Consider the following 15,860-nt stretch of genomic DNA (forward strand, 5'->3'; position numbering starts at 1 on the left):
AAAGCCTCAAAGTGGCGGAAGCAGCAGCACGCTTTTCTCCTGCGCTCAAATATCAATGCGGAATTGTCGGCACGCCGTTGCCCTCCTCGTCACCAAACTGTATATATTTGTAGCCTTTTAGCTAAACTAAACTTCACTTCACACTTGCTTGTTTATATTATGTCAAATAACTCTCTTGAGTATTTTTGCATCTTTTTTATTTTTTTGACTTGTTATGTTTTTATGAACCTTTTTTTTTTGTTTATTCTCAAAAGGCAGTATAGCAAATCTGTAATCAACCAAACTAAATTCTGTGTAGCTCGATGATTTTGCTTGATCAACGCTATTCAAGATGCTGTGGCCCGAAGCTTGAGTTGCTGAACTATGATTTTATCTTCTGTAAATGTCAAACTCATGTGTCGCCTTTGGGGGGTTGTCCCCGCATGAGCAATATAACCAAGATGTACGGCAATGAGGAATGTTTGCCCTCAGAAACCCGCTTGGCTGTTTCTTGTATATCAGCAAGGGAACTGAGGTGATTAAAATCCACAGAGTTACGGAAAGCCGTTCTCTGAGCTTGAATAAAGCCTTGTAGTTGCCTAGTTTGTCTACTTCAAAGCACAGAAATAAAGATCCAGAAAACAAATGTAAGGGAATAACTTTGCATTGCTTGAACTTAATCCATTCCTTGACCCGTCTTGAAAGATAATATTCCCTTCCTTAGGTCAAAACAATAACAAAACCTGACATTTTGGTCTATGAAACGAATACTATCTCTCAACATCTAGCCCAGAAATGTATTAAATTAATCCAATCAAAAGTTATCCGGCTATTGTTTGAATTTTTTAAGCGTTAGGTCTGTGTTTTGCTTGCAAGAAATCTCTTCTGTAGCATGGAAGGTGCTGATGCTAATGGCTGTATTCACCGTTTGTTGCAGGTACGGATGGATAGAAGAAAACATTGTCGTCCCTCGCATCCACCCCCATCCAATTTGTGCTGCAAACAACACGGGCATTTATGTTCTTACCTCAAATATAACTGACCGATATGATGTCTATTGCTTCAATGCCTCAGGTATTTACTGTTGATGTAAATAGTTTTTGGAGATATAAAATGGACAATGTGTGATGTTCGTCGAGAGGGCAATTTCCAAAACTGCCTACATTCCGACAAACTGTAGAGGCACTTTACCTGCAGCGTTACAGGGGAAAATATAGACTTGGGAGGACTTGTAGACAAGTCAATGAAACTGTCCGCGCAATGTGCGGCGGCGGCGATAAGGGCAAACAGAATGCTAGGAATGATTAAGAAGGGGATCACAAACGGATCTGAAAAGGCTATCATGCCCTTATACCGGGCCATGGTACGCCCCCACCTGGAATACTGCGTCCAACACTGGTCGCCGTACATGAAAAAGGGCATAGTACTACTGGAAAGGGTCCAGAGAAGAGCGACAAAAATGGTTAAGGGACTGGGGGAGTTGCCGTACAACGAGAGGCTAGAGAAACTGGGCCTCTTCTCCCTTGAAAAGAGGAGACTGAGAGGGGACATGATTGAAACATTCAAGATATTGAAGGGAATTGACTTAGTAGAGAAAGAGACATGGTTCACCCTCTCCAAGGTGAAGGGAACGAGAGGGCACTCGCTAAAGTTAGAAGGGAAAAGATTCCGTACAAACGTAAGGAAGTTCTTCTTCATCCAGAGAGTGGTGGATGTCTGGAACGCTCTTCCTGAGGCTGTTGTAGGGGAAAGCACCCTTCAGGGATTCAAGACAAGGTTGGATAAGTTCCTACTGGAACAGAACATACGCAAGTAAGGCTAGAATCAAATAAGGCCTTTGACCTAAGGGCTGCCGCATGAGCAGACTGCTGGGCACGATGGACCACTGGTCTGACCCAGCAGCGGCAATTCTTATGTTCTTTGAAAATTGCCCTGTAGGAATATGAGCAGGTGCCCTGGCTTTTTTTGTATGGGAACTTCTTCCGTTGGAAACAGAGCCTGTAGATTGAAAAAATGGAACCTGTAGATGATATTTCTATTTGCCTCACTTGACCTTGCCTTGTTTGGGAAACTTTCAGACACCTAGTTTGCCTATTTAAATTGCTTTAAAGAATTGCTTCGTGAAGTCAAAATACAGGAAGTCGCACTTGAGTTTGATGCTTTGTCATATTAGTGTTTCCAGATCTATGCAACGGATTTTTATGAAAAATAGTTTTCATGGGTTTTTTTCAAAATATACAAAATCCAGGAGCACTATGGCCTCCTTTTACGAAACTGCGATAGCCGTTTCTAGCGCGGGGAGCTGCGCTGAATGGCCCGCGCTGCTCCCAATGCTCATTGAGTTATGCGCAGAACTTAGGTGCAGGCATTTAGACCGAGAAAATGCTGGCATAAATCCTGTGCACCTAAATGTAGTGATGGCTAAGCGCTAAGTGATATTGGCCTCTAGGAATTAAAGTGCTGAGGGTATTGCAGAATATCTCCCTTTTTTTTTTTTTATTCTTTATTGATTTTTAATCAAAAACAGTGTCATACAAATGAAAGAACAAAAGATATTCCACATATTCCACTATTATCTATACAGGTAACATAAATATCATTCAATAATTTCATTTTCCTGCATATAATAATATCATAATATATGCTAATATACAATACAAATAAAGAATAAAGCTAGCCAAATATCACTATTAATATTTATACCCCATTTTTGAGAAACAATAGCAATAGCAGCAATATCTCCTATGGAATATTCAGTACTTAAATGCATATTTTGAATGATCAGATTTAGGGCTCCTTTTACAAATAGCTCACGCTAAATTGCCCGTGGAATAGCGCGTGCTAAATTGCCCCGCGCGCTACCCGCTACCACCTCCTTTTAAGCAGGTGATAATTTTTTGGCTAATGCACGCTATTTATCTTTATTTTTTTAAAACTTTTCTAGAGTCGCGCTTAGCGCCGCACTGGTCGGTGCTGATTTTTTTAAGCGACGTATGAGGGGGGTGCTGTAAAGTTCTCAGGCCAACCAACTTCCTAAATTCTGAGCGTTATTTTCCCACTGTAGCTGAAAAGAGTGTTATCGTATTTTGTTGTGCCGATTGGAAGACCTGAAATTCTATGTTCACATTGTTTCAGATCATCGATTGGACCATGTCCACGTCATTCTCTTCTTGGTTGGGCTGAGAACTTCTTAGCACCCCCTGGTAGTGTGAAGAGTTGCAGTCTCTGGTAGCCAGAGCTGATACTGTGATGTCATAAGGCCTCATCCCACCAGTAAGAGCCAACCTCATCAGTGATGTCACAGTGGCTTGATTGTCCTATACTTAGCTTTTGTTACATATGAGGGGGTGCTGAAAGGTCTCATCCCAACTAAATTCTGAGCATTATTATGCCACTATAGCTGAAGAGTGTTATCGTATTTCGTGAGCTGTCAATTTGCAGATACAAAATTATATGTTTTTGACGTTGTTTCAGATCATTGATTGAACCAAATCCACATCATTCTGTTCTTGGCAAACATTTCCACATTGGTTTCTAATAAAACTGCATTCTTGGCAAAAGAATCTTAATTGCATAAAATAACTGTTTTGTTCACTGTTTAAAATGGCATCTAAGGTGGTTTCCCAAGCCTTATTCCTATAGATACAGACGGTATGTGATGGTGTAACTTCCACCTTAATGTCTAAATATTGTAATACTTGTTTTCAATTTCTATCACCGTAATTACTCGTGTAAACCACTGTGAACTTCATGGAGGTATTGGCGGCATACAAATAAAGAGTGGTGTCTTCGAACTCAGCTTTGGTAACCCATCTTCAGAGTTCAAGAGCAGATCACTCGGCACTTTTTCATGCCTTCCGCGCTTCTGCTTTTCCTTCCTTGCTCAGAAGGAACGAAGCCTAAGACTTTAAGGTTAATCTGGAACTCTGGAATAGCTGAATTGATTTGCATCTACAGTATACTGTAGAATTCATCAGGTATTTAGAGACAGAAGTCAAGAGTTGTTCCATAGAACCCAATTATTCTTTTCCGTTAACTTACAAATGTAGGGTCCATTCAAACAATCTGTTTAGTTATTTATTTATTTAAAATATTTAATATCCACCTAAAACCTTGGTGGCTTACAATAAAAGCACTCAAAATCTTTGAGTGTATGACATGTTCCACCACTGTTCATTTCTTGGGAGTCCTTTTCTCAAAACAGCCAAGTGAGGCTTATACGAGTTCTCTTGCTCATGCCCATGTTCCAAGTAAAATTGCAATAAATACTGTGTTTTCTTTGAATGCAGAAACTAAGAAGAAAGTATGTGATCCAGTCATCCTACCACCATCGCTCACGTTATATCAAGAGGACAAAACTGATCAAAAAGAGCAAGGTATTGTTTCGCTTACATGAATGAGTATTGCAGGATTGCTGTTGTATATTGTAAGAAGGCCTAATGGGGGGATTGGAGACTTGTATACCACCTTTTTGCAGTTATACAACCATATTCAGAGCGGTTTACATACAAGTACGTCAAACATTTTTCCTATCAATCCCGGTGGGCTCCCAGTCTATCTAATGTTCCTGGGGCAGTGGAAGATTAAGTGACTCGCCAAGGGTCCCAGAGAGCAGCTTGGGGTTTGAGCCCACAACCTCAAGGTTGGATGGGATGCTTATGACTACTGAACACGATGCCCTTCAGCCCTCAAGGTTAGAGCTTATGAACTTCCAGGAGAGTGTGACGCAGTGGTACTGAGGCTATAGCTCTAACCACTGTGCCACACTCTCCTGGAAGTTCATAAGGTCTAACCTTTTGGGCTGAAGGGCATCGTGTTCAGTAGTCATAAGCATCCCATCCAATCATGATCAGGGTTGTCCATTCCTCATTTTTCCCTGTAGAGCTCCTCATAGCAGCTCTGTATCAGTTTTGATTTGTTCCTATATCGATATAAAGATGCTTTTTAAAATCTCACCACTTGAAGAATTTCCCACTCTACCATGGAGCTTAGCGACTAGAGCTCTGGGCTTAAACCCAGGGAAGCTTCTTTTGAATCCTGATGCCATGCAAGTCACTTAATCCTCCATTATCTCAGGCACAGTCTAAGATTTTGAGCCCTACAGGGCCTGCTCTAGCTGAACGTAACATACCTTGACCTACTACCAAAAAAGGTGTGAGCTAAATCCAGCTAATAAAAAGGTCAAAAATAAAAACCAAACAAAACTTATGATAATCAAAATTCACAATAAATATTCTAGACTCTCAAAAGATTCATTGTCCTTGGTTTACAAATTCTACTGTACATTTCTTTCCCTAAAATGCAAACAAGAGGGGAGGAAAAAATAATTTTTGCTTCAAAAATAGCGCAGCAATACAGAAGAGAGATGCAAATGAGATGTCAGAAAAATCAACCAAACAGTTAATTTATTGTGAAAATAATAAGTCACGTAAGAATAATAAAGTTTATAACATAATGTCCATCATGAATGCAAAATCTCTGTAATAAGGGGGTTAAATGATCCTCGTTATATCTGAAAAGTGGCATTGCATACTCTTGAGTTATGTGTACCAGAAAGGGGTGTATTTATGAAAAACGTTTTTCTTATCTCATCAACAGAACCTCAGCCTTTAGGACCAGGTTCTGGAACCGAGACACCGTACCAAGAGAAAGCCACCCCCTCTAAATCAGATTCTCAGATTGATCATGATGAAAAAGACGACGATGACCCTTCTCATAAGCAAATGACTCAAGATCCTGATTATGTTGAACCTGGCATTGACACTACAACAGCTGGATATTCTCAAACAAAAGCAGACTCATTCATCCCTGGAGGATTTGACTATTTTAATGAAGCTACAACCGAGCCTTCTTCTCCTGTCGCTACTGGTGATGAAGACAATCTAATTCAAATCAAACAGCATCCAATCTCTACTTCAGTACCTGATACCAGCGAGACTCCCGATGCGGAGGATAAGAACATTGTCGTTCCTCCACAAAAGGAAACCCATCCTGATGAAACCCATCCTGATAAAACCCATCCTGAAGAAACCCAGACGGATGAAACTCATCCTGATGAAACCCATCCTGAACAAACCCAGACAGATGAAACTCATCCTGATGAAACCCATCCTGAACAAACCCAGACAGATGAAACTCATCCTGATGAAACCCATCCTGAACAAACCCAGACAGATGAAACTCATCCTGATGAAACCCATCCTGAACAAACCCAGACGGATGTAACCCAGACGGATGAAACCCATCCTGATGAAGCCCATCCTGATGAAACCCAGACGGATGAAGCCTATCCTGATAAAACTCATCCGGATGAAGCCCATCCTGATGAAACCCATCCTGATGAAACCCAGACGGATGAAGCCCATCCTGATGGAACCCAGACTGGTACAGATACAGAGACTGGTAAGAGGAGTAAACGATCATTTGTTTAGCAAGCTATGCATAGAGCATGCCAAGTGTTGTGATGAAGCAAATCAGTAAACCTCCGATTCCACCTTCCCCCCCCCCCACACACACTTTTATGAAGCCGCATTAGGCTTTTTTATCGTCAGCTGCAGCAGTAAAAACTCCAGCGCTCATAGGAATTCTACGAGCGTTGGAGATTTTACCGCCACGGCCGGCGATAAAAAAGCCCATCGCGTCTTCATAAAGTTTCAGGGAGAGGTAGTTTATATAGTCTGGCAGCCATTGCAGTATAAACTTTCAGACTAACGCTGCTTTTCATATGACACTTTATTTATTTAAAAAAATTTTTTATTCTACTTATGCCTGAGCAGATTACAATAAAAAATATATCTTATCACATCAATACATCACAAACATTACAAAACTGTTATCTGCCCAAATATCCTTTAAAGACGAAAGGACAGATATACAACTCAGAGAAGCAGATGAGTTTTTAAGAGCATTTTCAATTATTTCACATTATTACATAATCTTAAAGAACCTGGTGGTGCGTTCCATCACTGTGGAACTGCCACCCAAATGGCTGTAGACCATATTTTCATATAATGCATCTCATCCACTGATCCAATGGGAACTGTGAAAAAGTATTTCATCAGACTTTGAGTCAGATACCAGGGTGCGGCACCATAAACCGGTGTCAGGTCAAAAGCGCGCCGGGACAAAGGCGCACACAGACAATTGAGCGCAGTGTGGAGGTGCGCGCCACAGAAAATTACTGTTTTTACGGCTCCGACGGGGGGGGGGGTGTGGAAACCCCCCACTTTACTTAATAGAGATCGAGCCGCGTTGTGGGGGCGTTGTGGGGGGTGTGGGGAGTTGTAACCCCCCACATTTTACTGAAAACTTCACTTTTTCCCTGTTTTTAGGGAAAAAGTTAAGTTTACAGTGAAATGTGGAGGGTTACAACCCCCCAACCCCCCCCCAACGCCGGCGTGATCTCTATTAAGTAAACTGGGGGGCTCCCCAACAAAACCCCCCCGTCGGAGCCCCTAAAAACTGTAATTTTCTTCGGCGCGCACCTCCGTCTTGCGCTCAGTTGTCGGTGCGCGCCTTTGTCTTTCACCGAGTTGTCTATGAACCCCATAACAAACAAACCAAAACTGCAGACTTGTACACGGTGCAGGCAAATTTTATTTTGACAAATAAATCTTAACTAAAAACCTTTTACCAGACGGGGGACCCAACACGGTCCGTGTTTCGGACAACCTTCATCAGGGGTCCATGGTAATAAAGGTAAAAAGAAAAATATCACAAAAAGAAGCCTGGAGAAATAGCGTTTGGTAGCACACCAGTGAATCTCCGAAATGCACTACAAGTTCGTCACAGTTCTTTTGTTGTTTTTATGAACCCCATAAGCCACTTTCATTTTCAGCAGGGACAACTGGGTTTCCTAAAAAAGAGCACAGAATCTGGAGGTTTCGTTCCAGTCTTTGTCAGTAAGTGCAAAGCAAAGGGGGAAAGACAAAAGACAGGCAGATATACTAAAGGAATTTTCCAAGTTCTGACTGGGGGACAAGGAGGAGGCGGAAATGAGCTGAAACATACAGAATCATATCCAGTGCCACAGGTCCGATTAAAAAAAAAAATTTCCACGTACTCTCTATACATTTTACGAGGGGGTGCTGAAAAGTTCTCAGCCCAACCAACCGACTTCCTAGATTCGGAGCGTTATTTTGCCACTGTCGCTGAAAGGAGCGTTATCTTATTTCGTATGGATGAAATTCTCTCTTTTGACGTTGTTTCAGCTCATTAATTGAACCGTATCCACGTCTTTCTCTTCTTGGTTGGGCTGCGAACCTTTCAGCACTCCCCACTGGTGTGAAGAGTTTCGGTCTCTGGTAACCTGAGCTGAGATGGTGATGTCATAATGTCTCATTCCACCAATAAGAGCCAACCTCATCGGTGATGTCACAATGGCTTGATTATTCTACACTTGGCTCACTTTTATCACATACTAGTAGGTGTTGAAAAGTTCTCAGCCCAACCAACCAGCTTCTTAAATTCTGAACGTTATTTTGCCTCTGTAGGGGGGGGGTGCGCACACGGCAGGGAGGCGGGAAAGAGTGGCGGGAGAGGGGTGTTACCGCACCAGGCGTTGCTCCACCAGATAGTGGATCAAAATAATATTTTTCTTTCGGCTTCTTTTTTTTTGTTTTGTTTTTAAGCAGAACGGGGAGTTTGTGTAGAAATCTATGTTTTGTTTCAAACACAAGCCCACTCGTATTAATCTCATCTCCCTGGTTACAGAGTTTCACAGGGCAGAACATTTTGCTCTCGATTCGCTTTCATTAAATAAGGCTGAATTGTTATCCAAGAGTAGCTGTGAGGCGGGTAAGGAATGGACAAAAGCGTCGGGAATAAAATGAGCGGGATAGCTGTTATTCTTGGGGAAAATTCCATAGCCTAATATTCATGATCATTTCAACGTGAACCAAGTTGCATGTGCAAATTGGATGGTTTTTGGTGATTTGAAGCACATTCAGAAGACTCCTGGCTGGTGAATCGGTGTTCGGCCATCTAACCGCTAATATTCCATTTAGCGGCTAGCCATGACTATTTAGAGACGCTGGCTGGCTAAGTTGAGTGCCTAAGATAAGGCCGCATAAATAGCTAGTCTGCTAAAATGATCCGACTAGCATTGAATATCACAAAGCCAGCTAACCTTACAGCGGCCACTAAAACCCTGAATATTCAATGCTGGTCACTGGAAACGGCCCGGCATTGGTGTTACCAGGCTGCCTCTCACAGTCTGAATATCGGTCCTTTGTGGCCCAGGAGAGTTAGAATCGTTTTCAGAGTGATTTCCGTGGGTGGAAAGCATCCTATCCATGTGAATTGGATCTTTGAGAGAAGCACATAGCTCAACAATATTTGGGGAGTGTGCGACACAGTGGTTAAAGCTACAGCCTCAGCACCCTGAGGTTGTGGGTTCAAATCCCACGCTGCTCCTTGTGACCCTGGGCAAGTCACTTAATCCCCCCCTCCCCCCCCATTGCCCCAGATACATTAGATAGAGCGTGAGCCCACCAGGACAGATAGGGAAAATGATTGAGTACCTGAATGGAAAACCACTTAGGCTGTAAGTGGTATCAAGTTTCAGGTTTATTAAAAATTTGATAAAACGCTAATCATAAATTCTAAGCGTTTTATGATATGAAATTTAAAAAGGGGTCCAGTTAATAAACTCGATTCAGAGTACTTTTAAAGTTTTATGGAGTTGATTCTTTTGTTCAATTGATATTGGAAAGAAGTTAAATCAAAATACAAATATAGTACATTTTGTCCTTCGTATCGTACTAAATTAACCCAGATAACTCCCAGCAGCCATGCAATCTGTAAATATTCAATGCCAGTGCCTGAATTAGACTTGGCATGGAATATTCTAATCTAATCTACAACTTGTGAGTCGCTCAATGTCTAAATAGGTTCAAGGTGACGCACACTTTGAGCAAAGGCAGAGAAGTAGAGGGAGGAGACGAGACGGGAGGGGGGAAGGTCTTCTAGAGTGGGGAGAGAGGAGAAATGGTGGTATATTTTACATTGAAGTTATAGAAATTTAAGTTCTGCCTGCCGTGGTGAGCACCATGACAATCGCTGACTGATGTGGACTGAATATTGGCCCCAAAATATCTGCCCAAAAATGGAGGTGGAAATGTGTATGTGCCTGGTTTTTTGTTTTTTTCTTAAGACAATTCCTAAGTACGGGCAGCAGATTTACTTTGGAAATTTACACCTAGCGGGCACTGAATGTTCTGCGCTGCGCCAACGCTCATAGGAACTCTATGACTGGCAGAGCAGCGCAGAGCATTCAACGAGCCGGCCGGCGCTAAAAATCTCTTCTGCGCTTTTGTAAAAGGGGGGAGGGGTTAGTGCAAGGTCCATAGGTAAAAAGTGCCCCCGTACTTTGCAGGTATGCGAGTAGTTTGAAAATCGTCCACAGCGTGCCCGTGTACCCCGTTTTGAAGAAAGTTGGTAGCTCGAGTTGGGATTCGGATGTTGCCAAATTTTGCAGCTTTCCACATTCTTTGAAAGAGTCCTGCAAAAACATCTGCCTGCTGATGGGGATAGCAAACATCTGGACTGTACAGTTAGACATCACCCCTCTAATGAAAGGAAGGGGGGGTATAACCGTTTAACATTTTCGGGGAGGCTCCAGAACAGCGAGAGCATGCAGGTTGGTTTACAGACTCAGTGTTAGCAGAGAAGTCTGTGAGTTTATTGATATGTCTTCCTTGCAACAGTACAGACAGATCCTATCTCGATTCGGCCAGACTCAGCACTCAGCTAGGAATTTCCTGTGAGGTAGCATAAAACACATCAATCAGGATTTCTATTGACCTCTGAAATAAAACCATCTGGTGAACTTGTGAGCTGTTTGTTTCCTAGTGCAGCTCTAAGAAATAACCACTGTCAAGAGTTATTTTAAACGAGATGGGGGAGGGTGCGGACAGCCCTGGGCGCTATCTTTGTGGGGGGGGGGGGGGGTTTGCCGCGCTTCTCCTCCCCTCCCCCATGCACCTCTTGAAATGTTCACCGGTTCAAGCAGCATCTTCCACCGCCAGCTCACGCTGGCCTCGGCTGCCTTCTGATGTCACTTCCTGGTTGCGAAAACAGGACATGATGTCAGAAGGGAGGCGAGGCCTGCAAGAGCAGGAGGTGGAAGATGCTGCTCGAACCGGTGAACATTTCAAGATGTGCACGGGGAGGGGGCGCTCAAGTGGCGGGGAAAAGTAGAGGGCGCATGGCGTAGCGATGCTGGGCGCCACCATTCCAGACGTCTCCTTCCCTCGCTATGCCACTTGGGAGGGGGGGAGGGTTGGTGAGATGTCATATGAGCATGGGCACCAAAATAGACAACTTGCTATTTTTAACCTGCAGGAGGCACTCTCCTCTGGATTCTATATACGGCACACAAACTTGTGTGCGCAAATTTGGGCATGCGTCCAATTGGGTGTCAGTAATTGAGTGCTAATAATTACTGGCGCTAATTGGCAATATGCATCGTGCTAGGCCCTGTTCTATAAAAAGGCGCATACAAATTCTTACGTCCGGATCCGAAAACAGGACGTGGCGATGGGAGGAGCATAAGCAAGTCATGAATTTGTACGCAGTGTTACAGAACACGGCAGATCTGTGCCTAATTTAGACACGAGGATTTTCACCGTGTTTCAGTTGGTATAAATGTGCAGATCCCAATGCAATCTATTGTTCTAAAAATGGTGCCCAACTTGAAACGCCATGTATAGAGGAATGCTTAGCGTTCCTTTTTCTAGCACCATATGTGGAATTTGTGCTTCCTTCTTAGATGTAAGCAGTCCAAAGTATACAGATTCCGATCTAGAAGTGATGGTTATATATCACGCCCATCTAGGGTTGCCATATTTGTGAAGACAAAAAAGAGGACCCGTGTCCCCATCTCGGCCCCGCCCCCACCATTGCCTCCTACCGGTCCCAGTCCCACTTCTGCCCTGACCCAGCCCCCACCTTTCACCCATTTGCATAGTCCCCTTCCCAACTCCTGTACCCTTTTAGCCCTCATCTACGTCTCGTCACCCTATCGGTCCCAGCTCCATCCCTATCTTTTTTTAGACAGGACATTGGTCTTTCTAGCAGGTAAATTGCAATCTTGGTTAGTTGAATGTATCCATCAAGCTTTGGTCTTATTGCTCTTTTCGAAAATTAGTTAAGTCCACTCTGTTTGACAAATTCATTACCTAACTTAGGAGTTTCTAAGGTTGTAACTAGTGTATTTACTGTGTGATTGTACTTTCGCTGATTGTCCAGTCTCTCATCTGTCTTAACCACCTAGAACTGCTGGTGATGGCGGTATAGAATAATAAATTTGTTATTATTATTATCTCTCCATCTTTCCTTTACCTCCAAGGCCATTCTATCCCTGTCCCATATTCTGAAATGGACCTTAGCTTATTCCTGCGTCTAATCCCTGCTCACACACTCACGGGAAGGTAGATATTTACCCATGATGCAGCAAGCGACTACATCATACCGCTGCCGCGTCCACTGCGTTTTCTGATAGTAATTTGCAATCCGTTAGTGTACTGCATAGGGAGTAAACCTTTGCTTTAGCGCATATATTAAGACACTGCGCTCTGGAGTTTAAGCGCAGAGTTCTGACCCAGCCCTCGGTCAGACCACCGTAGGCTAGATTTGCCACACTGTCTTAATGTATCAACGTACTTGATGTAACCCAGGCCCCATTTCTATCAGCAGAGCCGTTTCACAAATTACATGGATGAAGTGGAATGGCACATCGAAAAGTACAGCAATGTGCATTAATTCATTAGCACTGGTTAGTAAATATAGCCCTTAATTCAACCAAAGGGGGGAAAAAAACCCAACACCATTCATCTAGACCAGGGGTCTCAAAGTCCCTCCTTGAGAGCCGTATTCCAGTCGGGTTTTCAGGATTTCCCCAATGAATATGCATGAGATCTATGTGCATATTCTTTGGGGAAATCCTGAAAACCCGACTGGATTGCGGCTCTCAAGGAGGGACTTTGAGATCCCTGATCTAGAGACATAACATATGAATTGTACATTACATCATTTTTTTGAGTTAGAATTCCTGCAATTTCCTTTCTCCTGACTCTCTTATATTTTGTCCCCAATGAGTCATTGTTTGGCTCTACTTTCTTTAAGTCCTTCCTAAGGTTTCTCCACTCCTTTATTTTTTATTTTTTTTTTTTTAGTCAATGTATTTTTATTGAAAAATTTTTCATATACAGCGAATGTACAAACACATGTACTAGAATTCGGAAGTTACACATAGGATGCCGATGATAAAAGGTGGAACCACAGAACAATAACAGTATAGGTAAAAGTTCTGATGCCGCTTCTCTGATATAGATTCCCAGTTTCAGGCATCGGTCCTTATACAGGCAGCTGCTCTGTTTATTTATTTAATTTCCGAGGTCATTTAAGATCATTTGCTAAGTTTCCTGCTTTCTGAGGTCTCGAGAAAACTATTAGGAGGGGGGGGGGGGAGGGTGATACAAGAGCCCGGCACGGGCTCACACAACCCTGGGTCTTAAATGCCAGGGAATGCATTGACCCAGAACTTCACCGGGTATGGCTGATATTCAGCCCAGTGCCCGGTCAGTTCGGCACATAAAGATAGACAACTTTATGCGCTCGTTCGCCAGATAGTAAAGTGATTAGAGGCTAAGGGCATCTTTCAGAATGCTGGGACCCTAGACACACAAGTACACTGGGCCCCCTGCCCCGCCCCACCCCACCCCACCTTGCGCCCAGGCGGAAACAGGAAGCTGCGTCAGAGGGAAGCTGTGGGCAAGCAACACCGCTTGCACAATTACAGTTCCCGTTGCCTTTCTTACACGCTTTGCTTGCTTGTCTTACTTTCCGTTGATGAGGGGGAGGGGGGGCGCGTTGCCGATCGATGCTGGAGGGGCCCATCGCCGTTTGGAAAAAAGAATGTTGATGCCCTCCTTCATCGGACCCCCCCCTGACCATTTCGGGCCCTAGGCAAGTGCCTCCTTGGCCTATTGGTTAATCCTGCTCTGCTGGGACCAGCCTTTGACACAGCCGTGAGCGAAACAGCGCCCATGACAGGCTATCTGGTCTAAGTCTCTAATAAGAGACTTTTTCTCAAAAATGTGTTTCTTCTTAGGCTCCAAATATTGTTTACTACTGCTATTAATTATTTCTATAGCGCTTCCAGATGCACGCAGCGCTGCGCACGTTTCGTTAAAATACTTATGAGTTCGGCGAATGACGGGCAGAGTGGCATGTGTGAAACTAGTGGCCACTGAGGCTTCTGAAGATTGTACCTGCATGAATCTTGTAGCTGCGCTGTGGGTGAAGGTGCAGCTGTGCTGTTAATCATTACACATTGTGCGTTGAGCACATGTACAAGGTTTGGAAGTAATAATTGCTCCCGCCAGTAAGAAAAATTCTTTGGCCTGATCAACGTAATTCAAAGGCATTTAAGTGGCATCTTAGCATATATAGTAGCACCTCTTGATGAATTCCTCCTTGATTATTAACAGCTCATTAACTAATTAGTTTGTGAGCAGATCTGTCAAGATTTTTCAGTCACTTTTCTACTTTGCTCTGCAGATGATTCAAATTCTCAGCATAATAAGGGAGACAGAAGTGGTGGACTTAGCGGCAGCCAAGAAACAACAGATGCTCCTGGACTCAGAAAAGCCAGAGTCCCAGGTAGGTCTAATCGCAATTTTTTACAATTTTATTTTCAATATTTTGGAGAGATGGTTAGAACTCGGGAGTAAAGTGGAACTTGGGTGAGAAAGACCCCTGCAAGATCATCCTCTGATAGTGTAGCTGGTTTGAACAAGTTCCTGGAGGAAAAGTCCATAGTCTGTTATTGAGAAAGACATGGGGGAAGCCACTACTTGGCCTGGATCGGTACCATGGAATATTGCTACTTCTTGGGTTTTGGCCAGGTACTAGGGACCTGGATTGGCCACCGTGAGAACGGGCTACTGGGCTTGATGGACCATTCGTCTGACCCAGTAAGGCCAGTTCTTATGCATAGTTTCACCACCGTCACTCCTGTCCATTCACCTGACTTCACAATCCACACTGAGATCTTCTCACACGATTTAATAAGTTATCACTTCCCCGTCACTTCTCCTCACAGTGCTGTTCTACAGTGACACGATTAGGACTTTTTTTCTTTAGTTACTCCTGTCCATTTGGCATATTCAGTTATTACGGAATAAAAATATTAAATGACTGAGATATATTTCTAGAGGAAGTGACATCACTACATCAAAAAAACTGAGATGGCTTAAAAAAGCTTTATCGTGGATTACACATCAGAGCAACATCTGAAATCCCTTGTTACAAAACCGTAGTGCGGTTTATAGCGCCAACCATGGCAGTAAGAACTCCAATGCTCATAGAATTCCTGCGAGTGTTGGAGTTAATACTGCCATGGCTGGGGATAAAAATAGCCTAATGCAGATTTGTAAAAGGGGGGGCGGGTTAGTGGGAGGTGTCTGAATTATGACAGAGTTTAAGTTCACAATTCCTATTGTATGATAGTGTCAACTCTCAAAAGAATCTTGCATGATTTCCTTCTGTATTTCAGGGCTTCTGTCACTAGAGCAGTGCTTTCAACCCAGTCCTCGGGGCACACCCAGCCAGTTGGGTTTTCAGGATATCCGTAATGAATATGCATGCAAGAGATTTGCATACTGAAGAGAAAGCACATACAAATCTTTCTCATGTATATTCGTTGTGGATATCCTGAAAACCTGAATGGCAAGGGTGCAGTGCTTCTCAGCCCGAGGACTGGATTGAGAAGTACTGCTAGGGTTGCCAGAATCCCTCTTAAAAAAAAAAAAGAGGGCACCTGGCCTTGCCCCATTCCGCTCCCCCCCCAACCACGCCCTAATCCACTCCGTTCTGCC

General features: G+C 43.4%; 1 protein-coding gene across 2 annotated transcripts in view; it reads left to right on the forward strand.

The window, feature by feature from the left end:
* The window catches only part of CD44 (CD44 molecule (Indian blood group)), a 78,623-nt gene that overhangs the window by 48,762 nt on the left and 14,001 nt on the right, over positions 1 to 15,860 (forward strand). For both annotated transcript variants that reach the window (XM_033928681.1, XM_033928682.1), the window contains exons 3-6: positions 917 to 1,053; positions 4,269 to 4,355; positions 5,578 to 6,381; positions 14,542 to 14,643. In XM_033928681.1, the coding sequence (XP_033784572.1) occupies positions 917 to 1,053; positions 4,269 to 4,355; positions 5,578 to 6,381; positions 14,542 to 14,643 (1,130 nt within the window). The remainder of the gene's footprint in view (positions 1 to 916; positions 1,054 to 4,268; positions 4,356 to 5,577; positions 6,382 to 14,541; positions 14,644 to 15,860) is intronic.

Source organism: Geotrypetes seraphini, chromosome 19 (assembly GCF_902459505.1).
Source record: "Geotrypetes seraphini chromosome 19, aGeoSer1.1, whole genome shotgun sequence".
NCBI lineage: Eukaryota > Metazoa > Chordata > Amphibia > Gymnophiona > Dermophiidae > Geotrypetes > Geotrypetes seraphini.